Below are 14,460 nucleotides of genomic sequence, written 5' to 3'. Positions count from 1 at the left end.
TTATTGTGAATATTCATACTTTTCATTACAAAAACTAGTTTAACAGATTAACCCTAAATCTTAGTGACTTAACACAATATGTCCAATACAGAGAAGGGGAGGATAGGATTCCTCAGTCACTTAGAGACCCTAATTGAGGTTGGCTTCACTGATTTGGAACATGTGGCTGTCGGGGAAGATCATCTGAAATTCAGTTCTGTTCCCAACTCTTGGTCAGAACAAGACACAAAGCCCGAAACTAACTTCAAGAGAGGCTAAGCAATGCAGAGGAGTACGCGAGATACCTGTGAGCATTCTACCTCTGCCATGCGAGTGCTGCCCCTCCTCCTGGGGGGAGGTGTCAAATAATAAAAAAGACATAGAACATGTACTATAGTACCTCTCTAAATCCAAAAGTGCATTCTGAAATACTTTTGGCCCAACAGTTCTGGCTAAAGAATAATGGGCCTGTATTATTATTTATTGAGCACTTATGATATATCAGTTCTCAGACTTTTATCAGTTATTTCATCCAGTTCTTTTGATAGTTCCATGGGATAGATACTATCACTATTCTCACTTTATAGATGAGAAAACTGAATCACAGAGAGGTTAGTAACAAGTTCAAGGTCACAGAGCTAAGAGGTTGTAGAGCCAGGGTTTGAAGCTAGTGCTACATTCTTCTTCTTCTTCTTTATTTTTTTTTTAAATGTTTTTATTGATTTGAGAGAGAGAAAGAGAGAAACATCGAGCAGCTGCCTCCCACATGCACCCTACTGGTGATTGAGCCCACAACCTGGGCATGTCACCTGATCAGAATTAAACCGGCGACCCTTTGATGCGTGGGACGACGTTCAACCAACAGAACCACACAGGCCAGGGCTAGCACTACATTCTTAACAACATATCTGCCTTAGATATGTGGAAGACAGATGAATGTGGGTTTTTTTTATTTTAATTCTTTATTGTTGAAAATATTACATATATCTCCTTTTCCCCACATTGACCTCTCTCTGGATGAAGTTTTGCTTGAGAGATTGGGGCTGAATATAGAGATTTTTTATTTCTACTGAGGAGAAGATGTGAGGAGGGATCAATCCAGAGGCCAAAAGTCCAGATATCAGGACAGGTCTTGTGCTGGGGGAGGGGTGGGAGAGGAAATGAGGAAGAGGAACCAACAAAGAAGCAGAAGTGGTTAGAGTGGTGGCAGGTTCCTTGGGCTGGGATAGAGTCACAGAGGCGGGAGGGGAGGGGGGTGCGGGCGGGGGGAGAGAAGCTCATGAAAGGGGACTTGGCCAGTTTGAAATGCCTCAGAGAGGCAAGGAGAATGTTTGGTGGGAAGGAATTGAATTAAATTATCTTTATCTGAACTTTCCTTATCCATGGCTTACTCTGTGAGCCTGAAAAGGGAAACTCCGATTTGGGAATTTGGCAGATTTTGGCACACTGTGTGGTACATGGAAGTCGGTCATGAATGTGCTCTGAAAGGCTGTCATCACATCAGAGAAGGGATTCAGAGCACTAGGCTTCTTTACTTACACTGCTTACTAATCACATGCTTGAGTAGGAGTGATCTGTAGTTTGGAGCAAAAGTTTAATACCCTTTTCAACTAAATGCACTAATTTCTGACTAATAGAATAGTGCTTAGATTATGAATGTATTTGGTTCCCTCAGTCCCAATGGACTGAAGGGATTCCTTCATAGGTGCATCTAATTATTATCTCAGTTTTAAAATGAGAGCTATTGTTACATGCTTGTTATTGCTATAAAAATTAAATAAAAATCAACAGAGAAAACTAAACCTAAGGACATCTGGATGAACTATGGACTTTAATTAATACATCAATATTGGTTAACTAGTTATAACAAAAACAAATGTTCCATACTAATATAACATGTTAATAGTAGGGGAAACTGTAGAGGGGGGGGTATTTGGGTACTCATTACTATATCTGTTCAATTTTTCTGTAAATCTAAAACTGTTCTAAAAATAGAATCCTATACATAAAAGGGTAATATGCTAATTGACCCTCACCCCATCGCAAAGATGGCGGCACCCACAGCCAATAAAGAGGGAATATGCTAATTGCTTCCCGCCCTCAGAGATGGCGGCACCCGCAGTCAATAAGGAGGGAATATGCTAATTGACTGCCACACCCTCAAAGATGGTGGCGCCCAGTCCCCTCAGCCCTCCTGGGGCAGCAGGCGCCTGCCTCTGGACTCCCTCAGCCCCCCAGCTGCCCAGGGCTGGCCCGAGGCGCAGGCAAGCCTCGGATGGCCAGTCACTATGAGGCACACTGACCACCTCTTGGTCCCTCCCCCCAGCCGGCAGGCTCCGATCGTCTAATGGCGAATGGGGAACTGAGGGTAGGTGGCAGTGGGGGATAGGTGGTGACGGGGGGCGGGGCCGGCTGTGGGCAGCCGGGGAAGATGGCCCTGATCACAGGCCAGGCCTAAGGACTGTACCTGCACACGAATTCATGCACTGGGCCTCTAGTCTATTAATAAAAAATAATAATGAAAGACTACACCAAGTTATCCTGGACTGTGAGCAGGAGGAGGTGAAAGGATGTAGTAACTTACCTGCAGGGACAGACAAGACTGCAAACTGGTGAGCACTTGGACTACTCCAGAGCCAGTTGTAGAACTAGAGATAGTGGTAAGCTAGAGAGGGCATGTCAGAGCCCAGCATCAGGTCTCAGGCACCATGCTTTGGAGAGCTCTTGCTTCAGTAACTGGTTAGTGTTTCAGGGGAAGAGAAAAGAAGACAGTGAAAAAACTGCTGTCACTTGTTACAAACCTTGAATCTACAGGATAATTTTCTTTGCAGCACCACCTCCCCTCCTTTCTGCTACACATACACATATCTTTACCCTCACCTAGAATGCAGACCTGGTGGGACACAGTGCCTTACCCATTTACCTCCTCCATCCCCATCTACTCACAACCCTAACCACAACCCTCCCTACTGGTCCCCCAGTTCCCATAGCTTGTTTCATGATTGGTACCAACCTCCTGGTTCTGACTCCATTATTACCCTAGATATGGGGAGCTTTTCATCTCCTCCATGAGTTCCAAAAAGTAATATTACAAATGATCATTTGACAGTTTCCTTCTTTCAGTGCTCCCATTGAAGCCCTGCATCTGTGAATAAAATAAACCTCCTTTGCCTATATAATGCTTAATTTGTAGCATAATATGGTAGTTAAGAGCTGGTCTTCCTCAGTTCAAATCCTGCCTTTTCTTTTACAAGATTCATGACCTTGAGAGAACTTATTTAATTTCATTGTAATTCGGTTTCTTATATAAAATAGGGATAATAATAGTACCTGTTGTGAGGGTTAGTTTAATTGATATATGTAACACTAGTGGCCTGGTGCATGAAATTTGTGCACTGTGTGGGGAGGCCCCTCAGCCTGGCCTGCACCTTCTCACAGTCCAGGACCCCTCCTTCCTTACTGCCCGCCTGCTCACTGCTCCTTACTGCTTGACTCACTGCTCCTTAGCGCTTCTGCAGAGGCAGAAGAGGCTCCCACCACTGCCGCCGCACTTGCCAGCTGTGAGCCTGGCTTCTGGCTGAGCGGCCCTCCCCCTGCGTTGAGCCTCTGCCCCAGGTGGTCAGTGCGCATCATAGTGACCAATCGTTCTGGTCATTCTGCCATAATGGTCACTTAGGCTTTTATTATATAGACTAGAGGCCCGATGCACAAAATTTGTGCAAGGGGCTTAGCCCTTGCAGCCCCGGCTGCCTTGTCCCTCATGGTCCCGGCTGCCTCAGGACCTCACGGCCCTGCCCCCTGCCCATTGGTCGTTCTGGAAAGTCATTCCACTGTCCAGTTAATTAGCATATTAGCTCTTTATTATATAGGAAGGATTATATCGATAGATGCTTAGAACAAGTCTCAGTATATAGTAAATGCTCAAAAAATGTTAACTATCGTCATATGTTATTCATGATGAAGTGGTCCATATGTTATATTAAGGATGAGAGAGCTATATTAGGGCTGTATTTGGAAGAATTGTCACATCACAGACCTATTCCTCAGGGAAGCTATGGTCTCCACTGTTTAGTAGGCGACCTTTTCAGGGCCATTAAGCTCTCTGGCCCCCAGTTTCCTTGTATTTAAAATAATCTGAGGATGGAAAGCTTATATTTTAATTCATTGATTCTCAAGGTGTGAATTAGGGACCTCTAGATGGTTCCTAAGACCCTATCAGGAGTCCTTGAGGTCTAAACAATTTTCATAATAATAATACCAAGATGTTACTTGCCATTTTCAGCCTCATTTTCTTAAGAATCTAAAGTTTTCCACAGGCTACATGATATCTAATATTGCAATATATACAAAGCAGAAGCTAATATGAGAAGTCAGCTGTCTCCTATTAAGCCATGCATTGAAAAGATTTGCATTCTCTCACTAAACCCTTTTAAAAAAAATTTTATTGATTGATTTTAGAGAGAGAGGAAGGAGGAGACAGACAGACAGACAGACACGTCGATTTGTTCCACTTATTTATGTATTCATTGGTTGCTTCTTGTGTGTGTCCTGACTGGGGATTGAACTCGCAACTTTGGCGTATCAGGACAATGCTCTAACCAACCGAGCTACCCAGCCAGCTCTCACTAAATTTTTAAAAAACATAGTTATTTTTTAAAATAAAAAATGTATTTATGTTAACATGTAATGGTTTTTTATTTTAAAATGAAAAAAATTTTTTCTCAGTTTTAATTTCTAGTATGGAAAAATTAGATATAATTTACATAAACAAAGATCTTTGGGGTTCTCCACAATTTTAAGAGTGTAAATTAGAACCACTGGTCCGGTTCTTCAGTGGACTGGAAGAGAATTGTAGGCCCCTAATCTCTTGGGAAGAGGAAGTCCTTATGCATCCATTCTACCTTTCAGGCTCTTCCTTTTTTGTCTGTTCTGTGTTCCTCATCTTCAAATGCTTTGAAAGCCTCTACTTTCTTCTATGCCATTCTATAAATGTGTCTTTCTCAATATGATCTTCATTGATTATGAATTCTTTCTCTTCTCTATATTATTTGTTGATTTCCTAACAATCTTACTTCCCCCCCCCCCTCTATATCTGTTGTTCTGTCATAGCTCTTCCCTTTTCCTTTCATTTTTAACTCCCACAAGTTGTTTGTTTGCCCTTCACAATATCTCTTACTCCTTGATTTGTTCCTTAACATTCTAACACTTCTACTTCCTTTTATTTCTGATATTTACACTCAACTTTGTTCTCTAATTAATCCATTTAATAAATATTAAGCACATATATTACATATTCCCTTGATTGTCTCTGGGGTACAGAAACAAGATAGATGTGATTCCTGTTCTCCCAGAGCTTATAGGCTACCCATGATGGTCATTTAGGATAAAGCTGGGGGCAGTTATAAGGTAATTTGTCCAGGGTTCCACGTTATCCCCCTGGGGGTAGCCTTGAGAGGATCACAGAAATCAATACTAGCAGTAGCAACCATTTATTGCATGTCTACTGTATATCAGGCACTTTACTTCTATTATCTTACTTAGTTCTCATAGCAACTCTGCAAATTAGACATGTTTAGCCCCATTCTACAGATGGAAAAACCAAGATTCATAGAGGATGAGTAACTTGCTCATAGCTATATAGTTAGGAAGTGTTAGTACTAAGATTTCTTTTTCTGTTCAGTTACATCAGCCAAGAAGGAACGGTATCCTGGCCAGGAAATTATATGGAGGGATGAAATGCCAGAGCTTAGCAACTAAGCTGGGGCAGCCGCCTAGGGATCTTGTCCCAAGAGCTTTGTTGCCCCTGAGATTAGAACTGGAAGACTACCACTGATTGGAAAGGGGAATACCCAGGGGGTAGAGATGCTGGAAAAGGACATCAGGGATATTTGCTTAATGTTGCCAAATGACTGCCTATTGCTTACCTGGGAGTAACACATGCCAGAGTACCCGCTAACTTGTCTGTCATTTCTTTGGCAGAGTGACGTCAGAATCAAGTTTGAGCACAACGGGGAGAGGCGGTAAGTCTGCTTTCTGATTAGTGGTTGTGTCCCTGGAGTGATTCTTGTGGGGTCACTGGCTGGACAGTGGGGTTGATTGGACATAAAGGGTAAAGTTTCACCCTTGGCTTGGCCTACCAATTGAACCTTATTTCTAGTCTATATGGAAGCCACTTAAACTGATGTTTTACTCTCCTGCTCTTATTCTGCTACTGTGAGATCTGCCAGTTTACGAGGGGAGGAAGTCAAGACTTCAACCCTTCTCAGAGTCATAACTTCCAGACACTCTGACACTGTACCATTTGCAACGCATTAGAGGGAGTTTAGGATTCTCCTGTGATGTGCCATTACCTTCCCTGATAGAGTGGCCCTAATTTTGTCCATGTCAGAGGCCAGCGTGATGAATTGGAAGTTTTTTTATAACGTCTAGGTCATGGGAAGCTCCACCAAGTCCCTCAGATGTGAAGGAGTTCAGATCATTTGAGAACAAAGAAAGAGGGAGTTTTTCAGTCTATATTCCCTTACCTTGTTAGGGAAGTGAAAGTAATATTACAAAACCCTGATGTCCTTTTCTCCATTGTCAATATTTAGTTTTTTGGGGTTTTTTTGTTGTGTTTTTTTGTTTGTTTTTTTTTGGGGGGGGGGTTGATAGGAAGTTAAGGTAGATGTTCTTAGTGAAGAAAAATATGACTTCACTTAATTTCTCATGTTATTTAAAGAAAAACTTCTAAAAGCCATAGAGAATTCTGGTCACGGGATATTTGGGACCCTGTGTGTATATATGTGCATAAGTGTGCCTTTCATATCTGTCTCCCACTCTTTGCCTTTCTTTCATTGATATCCCCCATTTTTCTTTGCTCCCAGCATTTGGAGAGGCGAAGAGGATACTACTGATAAGTATAAGGTCCCCCTACTTTACAAGTCCCTCCAGAGGACCTTAGTTTCTCCAGACATTCTTAGTATTGGCACCTCTCTGCTGCTGGCAGTTTTCAGTCCACTTTGAAGCTAGCTCCATAGGATATTTGTGGCTATAGCTCTTCCTTAAAAAGATACATCTACAAGCCCACAAAGTTGTCAGAGCCTGCCTGGTGGAAACATTTTGCAAAGAGTGGGTCTGCAGTGCCATAATCTTACTGCTGCCATGTGGGTACTACGGCTCTTCCAGGCCTGGAAGGAGGAAGGCCTTCTGAGCCCTGTCACCAGCTGCTCCTCTTGTGTCTTGCCAGTAGCTGGGAAGTTAAATTGTCACTTCATTATTGCTGCTTTTCACACTTCTAACCTGACTGGGTTTTGGAAGCATGGCCAGACTTGCAGCCCAGAGTTTTCAGTAGATATGAAATCAAAAGCTCAATTGTGTTGGAGCCTAATTATGCAGTTATGCTCTCCTGAATTCCTGTTCCCAAAGTGGTATGCAGTTACAGTGAGCAGACTTACACTGAGAACGTGTATGTGTTTAGTTTCAGAGAAGCTGCCAGATCGAAACCACAAATATTTAAGGTGGTCAGACAGGAATGGTCTTTTGAAGCCCTGAGCCAGCAGAGCATTGGTATCAAGGTTTTGAAAACTGCATTCTCTTTTTATGGAGCTGTTTTCAGGAGCCATGGCATTTCACTGTTTGTGTACTATGTGTGGAACTGAGGACTTTATAAAGTTGGTGCAAGGAAGCCAAGTTCAAGGTGCTTTGTGCCAGACAGCTCTGGTTTTGTGTATTTCATGTCTTAGGATTTTGTAGAGAATGTTATTGTGAGCTTTCTTTACTTTTTACAGGGAATATAGACAGTATCTATCTAAATAGTCCCTTACAGAATTAAAATTTATAGAAAAAAAGAAGTAGTGGCTTTTCCCATTCATCTATGCCAAGTAGCCATTCGGGAGAGCTGACTTCCCCTTTGCTTTGGAAGTTTGGGGCCCAAACTCCTGACCTTTCTCCCTCTTAACCCCAAGAGGGCAGAAGAGGAGGCCTGTAGATTAGGATCTCCTTCCCTTTGAAAACCTTCATGTCTGGATACTGGTGAGATGATTGTTATGAGTGTTTGATCCCTCTTTGAAACACTGGCCTAAAAATGCTTGTTATTCACTGGGTGGGCAGCAGTTTAGGTCTTAACAACTCTGGAAGTCCTGGTTTCTGATCCTGACCAGGCTTTTGGTTGCTCTTGGGGGTTTTGAATGGCTTGTCTCCAGGGCAAATGCAAGAGAATTTATCTCTGAGCCATCCTTTTCTCATAGTGTGCTGGGGACATTTGAGTGGTCTTCTGATATTTTATTCAAAACGGCTGGCCCCTTTTGAACTGCTGAGGTCCTAATGAAGAGGCAGGGGTATGATTTATGACTAGGAATTTACAGGAGTCATTCTCTCAGGCTCCAAAAAACACTCATATCTAGGTAACCCATCTCTAGATAGCACCCAACAGGATCATTGCTTGGGACAGATGATTTAAGGGAAAAAATATAAGGGTTACAATATGGTTAGATTTCCTGGTGGATATAGACTAATATATTCAGCAATATAACTTCCAACATTAAAGAAGTTAATCTGGTTAGATTTCATTAAAATCCAATAGCATAGATTCCTCTTTCCTGTGTCTTGTTGCTGCTTCTGTTCATACCTCTTCCCCCTCTGGGGAAGCAGGAAAGATGTGAAAGAACAACACACTGCTTCCTCTCAGCATGGAGGAAGGCAAGAACTGTAGAGGTTCCATGGCTGAGTACTTTACTCCACCACATGGTAGTTAGATTTCATCTAGCCTAGACCTATTAAAAGATGAAGGAAATTTTAATATGCATTTTTCCCATCACAGTAAGCTTCTTTTCATGTGTTTATTAGCCATTCATAACTCTTCTTTGAATTGTCTCATCATACTTTGCCTGTTTTTTAATTGGATTTTCTGACTTTTTCCTATTGATTTGGCAAGTATTTTCTCCAAATTTGATGTGTGTGTGTGTGTGTGTGTGTGTGTGTGTGTGTGTGTGTGTGTGTTTTAATCCTCACCTGAGAATTTTTTTTTTTTTTGAGAATATGTTTTTATTGATTTTTAGAGAGAGTGGAAGGGAGAGGGAGAGACACAGAGAGAGAAACATTGTTGTGAGAGATACACATCAATTGGTTGCCTCCTGCACGTGCCCCGACCAGGGCCAGGGATTGAGCCTACAACTGAGGTATCTGCCCTTGAATCAAACCCGAGATCCTTCAGTCTGTGGACCAACACTATCTACTGAGCCAAACTGGTTAGGGCGATATTTTTTTAAACTTTGTTGATGATTTATTTTGTCATCAGAAGTTTAAATTTTGTTGTCAAATCTGTCTTTATCCTTTTGGTCTTCTATATTTTATGTCATAATTAGGAAGTCTATCCCCATGCTAATATTTTTTAATCTATATTTTCATATATATATATATATATATATATATATATATATAAAGAGTATATATATGAGGTTCTCTCTGATATTCTCATCTGCTTATCTCTTGGCTTATTTTTGTTTTAATTTAAGTTTCAGAGTATTATGTTGAATCCATATGAAATTGCCTCTTTAGGACTATCAGCAGGATCATATAGTTCATCCTAATACATTCATTAAAACTTTTTAATGAAAATTTCAAACACACACAAAAGTAGAGAGAATATTATACTGAACCTCCATGGACCTCCATGACAATTTTGTGTCACCCAGCTTCAATATTATCAACATTTTGCCAGTCTTGTTTCATCTTTTCCCACTTTTAAATTTTGCTGTGCTAGTTAAAGACAAATCATGTTAACACCTGTATAATCTTAACAAACTGTACAACTCATTGGCTTCTAGTATATTCGCAGTTCTTACTGTATCCTCCATTATAGGAATTGTTCTTTGAACTGACCAAAGGAGTCTTTCTAGAAGAGCATCAATATCAACACTACTTACATGTCCACTTGTGTGGCTGGCTAATAAACTAATCAGACGTATAACCAACTCAAGGGAAATTCCTGTAACTCTATGGTAGGAAATCTCGATTCTGAGGATAATCAATATTGAGATTCCTATGACATCTCAAAAATGAGCAGTGGAAAAAATCTTTCAAGTCTGAAGTTGAGTCACTTAGGAGTTAACACCATGGTTTTAGGACTGCTGCACCAATCTCCAGGTTTTCTTCCTAACAGGAGTATTTGGAACATAGTTTTTAAATCTAGGTGTCCTGCTATGATACTGAGCTGTCATTGACAGAAAAATCTAAGCTGAAGTGGTAGAGCAGTGGGTGGGTCTAAGCAAATACTTTGCTAATACTATTAGCAAACCTGAAAGATGCTTAGAGGAAGAGTGAAAAAATACAGATAGATAAGAGAAGAAAAAGAAACAATAAAGAAAAAGGCAAATTGTGTCCTAATTGAAAAAAAAAACACAAAAAAAACACAAGAAACTCATCAGCAGTCATAGCTTTCTAAATCCTATGTTAAAATATGCAATTAACCATGCTTCCTATTCCTTTTCAGGATTATAGCATTCAGCCGGCCTGTGAGATATGAAGATGTGGAGCGCAAGGTGACAACAGTGTTTGGGCAGCCTCTTGATCTACATTACATGAACAATGAGGTGAGAAAGTAGATGGATGATATGGGGACAACAGTAGGGACAGCTGCCTACCTTTTTCCTCTCTGCTTAGCTGAGGATTTCCTGGTTTGTTCTTGTAATATCATCATATGTTTTCACTTTCTGGAGCTTTTTTTCTTAATTCCAATAACTCTGGTGGGTTTTTTTGTTTGTTTTGTTTTGTTTTCACTATATGGGGAGATTACATAGCTATTTTCATTTCCCTTGCTCTTTCAGTGCCGGTAGCTCTAATACTCCATGGTGGAGTCAGGTTTGGTGTCAGAGCCAGGTCTTATATTGTCTTCTTTACATTTTGGAGGTGATCTTTTTCTTTCCAGCACAGACTTAACTAGAAGCAGAGGAACTGGGAAGGGGAGAAAACTGGTGGGTAGAAACTCTATTAACAGTCATAAATGCTGGATTCTTCTCTCAGAATTTAACTCCTGATTGTAGCTTGCTTCAAAAGTTAGCACATACTTCAACGATTTCTTTGACTCTTTCTCCTCGAGCTACCTGACCAGGGCAGGAAGGAATTTTTTTTTTTTAATATATTTTTATTGATTTCAGAGAGGGAGAGAGAGAGAGAGAGATAGAAACATCAATGATGAGAGAGAATCACTGATTGGCTGCCTCCTGCACGCCCCCTTATTGAGAATTGAGCCTACAACCTGGGAATGTGCCCTTGACTGGAACTGAACCCGAGACCCTTTAGTCCGCAGGCTGACGCTCTATCCACTGAGCCAAACCAGCTAGGGCAGGAAGGAATTCTTTTGATTGTCAGTTAGTTGGCTGCTTTCCCAGCTATAAGAAAGGTACTAGAGGCTGCAGTCTGTTTAGACTGGTGCTTTGCATTAGTCTGAAAGGTAACATGTTTGTGCCTATTAAAGAGAGTATGTCTAGAGCAGTGATTTCCCACCTTTTTCAGCTCATGACATACGTACAGTAATTACTAAAATTTTATTTTATTTATGTTTATATATTTATAATAATAGTTTTATTAATATATAATTCACCTACCATAAAATTTACTCTTTCCAACCCTGCTATGTGGTCTAAATTTGTGTCCTTATTTAAGTAACAGTTTTCATCTTCTTCCAGCCTCCTTCCTCCAATATGCCTTTCTTCTTATTTTGTTAATGTTGGACAGGATTCTACTGCTTAATTTGGAAAGAAATATGGGGACTATAGCTGTTTGGGGGCGGCCGGTGACTATAAATAACACAAGATATCTGTTTTGAGCAGTGAAACGTTTTAAAATTGAATTGCGGTGATGGTTGCACAACTCTGTAAATTTACTAAAAATTATTGAATTGTACATGTAAAGAAAAGAAAATATCTCTATAGTTTCAATGTAATCTTTTAAGACCCCATAGTATCCAACGAGATTGTTTTCTTCCAATTTTATTTTTGTTTATTTTGCTTATTTCTGCAAACTAAAGACTTTAATATGATTTCCTTTTTTTGTGTCCTGTGTCACAGCTCTCCATCCTGCTGAAGAACCAAGATGATCTTGATAAAGCAATTGACATTTTGGATAGGAGCTCAAGCATGAAAAGCCTTAGGATATTGCTGCTGCCTCAGGACAGAAACCATGTAAGTAGCCCCTATCATAGCCTGGCAGCAGAAAACAAAGCTTGCTGTCCTTTAGTTCACCTTGCTTCCTTGACAGAATTTTGTGTTCCTCAGCCACTACTAAAGTGAAAACATAAGCATGGCCACAGTGTCAGTAGCCAGCTAGCCTTCTGCATTTGATTTCACTGTGAAACCAGATCGTCAGTGTTAAAGTTGCAACTAAAGGTTACTTCACTTGTGGTGTGGGAGGAAGGAAAACATTTTATAATAAAGGATATTTTTTTCTCTATATTTATGTCCTTTCAATTAGATTTGGACCCTAACAAGAAAGATTTGATTAGTGTGGGGGGTGCTGATAAGCAAAGGCTACTAAGGATTCAAGACTCGCATGCTTTATAAATCCCAGCTCCTCAGCAACTGTGCCTTTCTCTTAGGACACATGTAGGAAATAAACTTTTCCTTCTCTTCATTGGAAAAAAGGCCATTGGGCTGTAGGGCTCTTGTAACTTACTAGCTGCTGCCTTACCAAATGGCAGGCAATCAACAGGGACCGTCAGAAGTGAGGAGTTATTCTTTATGCAGTTTCCTTTCCTAAAGGGTCTCTGAGGGACTACGTTCCACAAGAATGCTTGTAAACTTGGTCTGGCTTCTAATCACGGATTCCTCTACCAGTTTTCTTCAGATGCATGTTCCCAATGGTTTCTTGGCACTCTTTCCTTCCCTTATGCTTGAAGACAGCCAACTGTAGACAGCTGACATGCTGTATGAGAGCCATGGGTGCACTATACCAGGACAGAATTTAGATGGAATGGTGCTCATGCATCTGCAACGGTGACTTCAACTCTACTGATGGAAGTAATCTGGTTAACAAAGGGGGTGTGCAAGTTAATGAGTCGATTGTGGATCCTCATCTGAAAGTGATCCCAAGTCTTAGAATCCTCCCCACAGGGAGTTTTTCTTGTAGTGATTCTCAGAGTCTCCGGTAGGCATCTGAACTGGTCCTTCCACTTTAAAATTCCTTTCTGTTGCACCTCTGATCAAATGAGCATACACCTTCTCCAAAGGCTCTACAATGTGGCTAGTTAGAGAAATTGTGATTTGGTGAATCACTACCTCTGGTTCCATGGTGTCTTTCCGGTATTTTTAAAAGCCATGGCTGCGGCACAGCTGCCTGACCAACTTGTTCCTGGGTGAGAGTGAACAGTGGTGAGGCAGGAGTGGGAGGGACAGAGCTGTATTGTAGCTGCAACCATGTCTTCCTCCGACCATTTTTTTTTTAAGAGACATATGGGGTTGAACTGTCCTACTAGGAGGAGACAAAGGATAATGCAGTTAGGGAGCCTTAGAATTAAGAAGACATTTTCTGATATTACAGACGTGTCCTTGTGCATGAAGATTGGTCTTCTCTATCCCAAGTGTGTCTTTTTTTAAAATATGTTTTGGGAAGTATTCTGAAGTAAAAATACATACTTTATTATTTCATTTCTCTATTTAAATTACTCACCTGCACCTTACAGTTCTTCCTTATTGCCTGTCATAGATCTACATTTAGCCTAGCACCCAGGGTTTATCACCAGCTACCCTTGCTTTTAATTCCCCAGTCTCATCTTTCCACATTCTTCCTCATACTCTCCCATTCTTCAGTTCTTCTTCCTCTTTGTCAGACCATGGCCATTACCTTTTAAAGGATCTAGCCTGATATACCCCCTACAATTTGGTTAATATATTGACTGAAACCATTTTATTTATTCCCTATTAGTTTAGTCATTGGGTGTAATTTGCACACCAGTTTATAGGTTGCTTAATTATTACCCTCTAGTTGTTGCATATTTGTAACTTTTACCCTATAAGAGCATACAATCTTCATAATTATAATTTATAAAAATACATAATTCCCTTGAGTTGGATGTACCATAATTTAATTAAATAACCATTTGTGCTATATTGGGACACTTAAGCTGCTATTATTTTTTGCATTTGTAAAGATGTGCATTTAAGACTAACAGTGAGTGATAATGGTGGTGATAATTCCTTGGAAACTTCCTCAACTAGACTTCAAACTTCTTAATAAACAGAAGTATGATTCAAAATAACTATGTGCTCAAGAATCCCACCTCTAGAACAGTGCTTCTGTAATTGTCAGTGATGCTTCACTCTCACATCAATGTTTCTCTCTCTTTGAAAACAAAACAAAAACAAAAAAACATGTCCTCAGTGAGAATTAAAATAAATAAATAAAGACTTTTCTAAACATGTGTGCATCTAACTCTTATCTTTCTGCTCTTGATCTTATAACTTTCTAGACCCAGCTTTTAAGCTTAGCATTCTTTTGTATTTGCATACA

The 14,460-nt window shown here is 40.4% G+C and overlaps 1 protein-coding gene and 1 pseudogene across 6 annotated transcripts in view; one reads left to right on the top strand and one right to left on the bottom strand.

Moving 5' to 3' along the window:
• The window catches only part of MAP3K3 (mitogen-activated protein kinase kinase kinase 3), a 59,795-nt gene that overhangs the window by 17,901 nt on the left and 27,434 nt on the right, over positions 1-14,460 (top strand). For 2 of the 6 annotated variants that reach the window (XM_036340021.1, XM_036340020.1), the window contains exons 3-5: positions 5,959-5,999; positions 10,448-10,547; positions 12,024-12,137. In XM_036340021.1, coding sequence (XP_036195914.1) covers positions 5,959-5,999; positions 10,448-10,547; positions 12,024-12,137 — 255 coding nt within the window. Of the gene's footprint in view, positions 1-5,360; positions 5,386-5,958; positions 6,000-9,537; positions 9,957-10,447; positions 10,548-12,023; positions 12,138-14,460 lie in introns of those variants that run through there. The other 4 variants (XM_036340022.1, XM_036340025.1, XM_036340024.1 and 1 more) reach the window with 3 other exon arrangements.
• LOC118671614 lies at positions 12,932-13,270 on the bottom strand (annotated as a pseudogene).

This window comes from Myotis myotis, unplaced genomic scaffold (assembly GCF_014108235.1).
Source record: "Myotis myotis isolate mMyoMyo1 unplaced genomic scaffold, mMyoMyo1.p scaffold_m19_p_17, whole genome shotgun sequence".
Taxonomy (NCBI): Eukaryota; Metazoa; Chordata; class Mammalia; order Chiroptera; family Vespertilionidae; genus Myotis; species Myotis myotis.
This window is presented reverse-complemented; position numbering and strand designations above follow the sequence as displayed.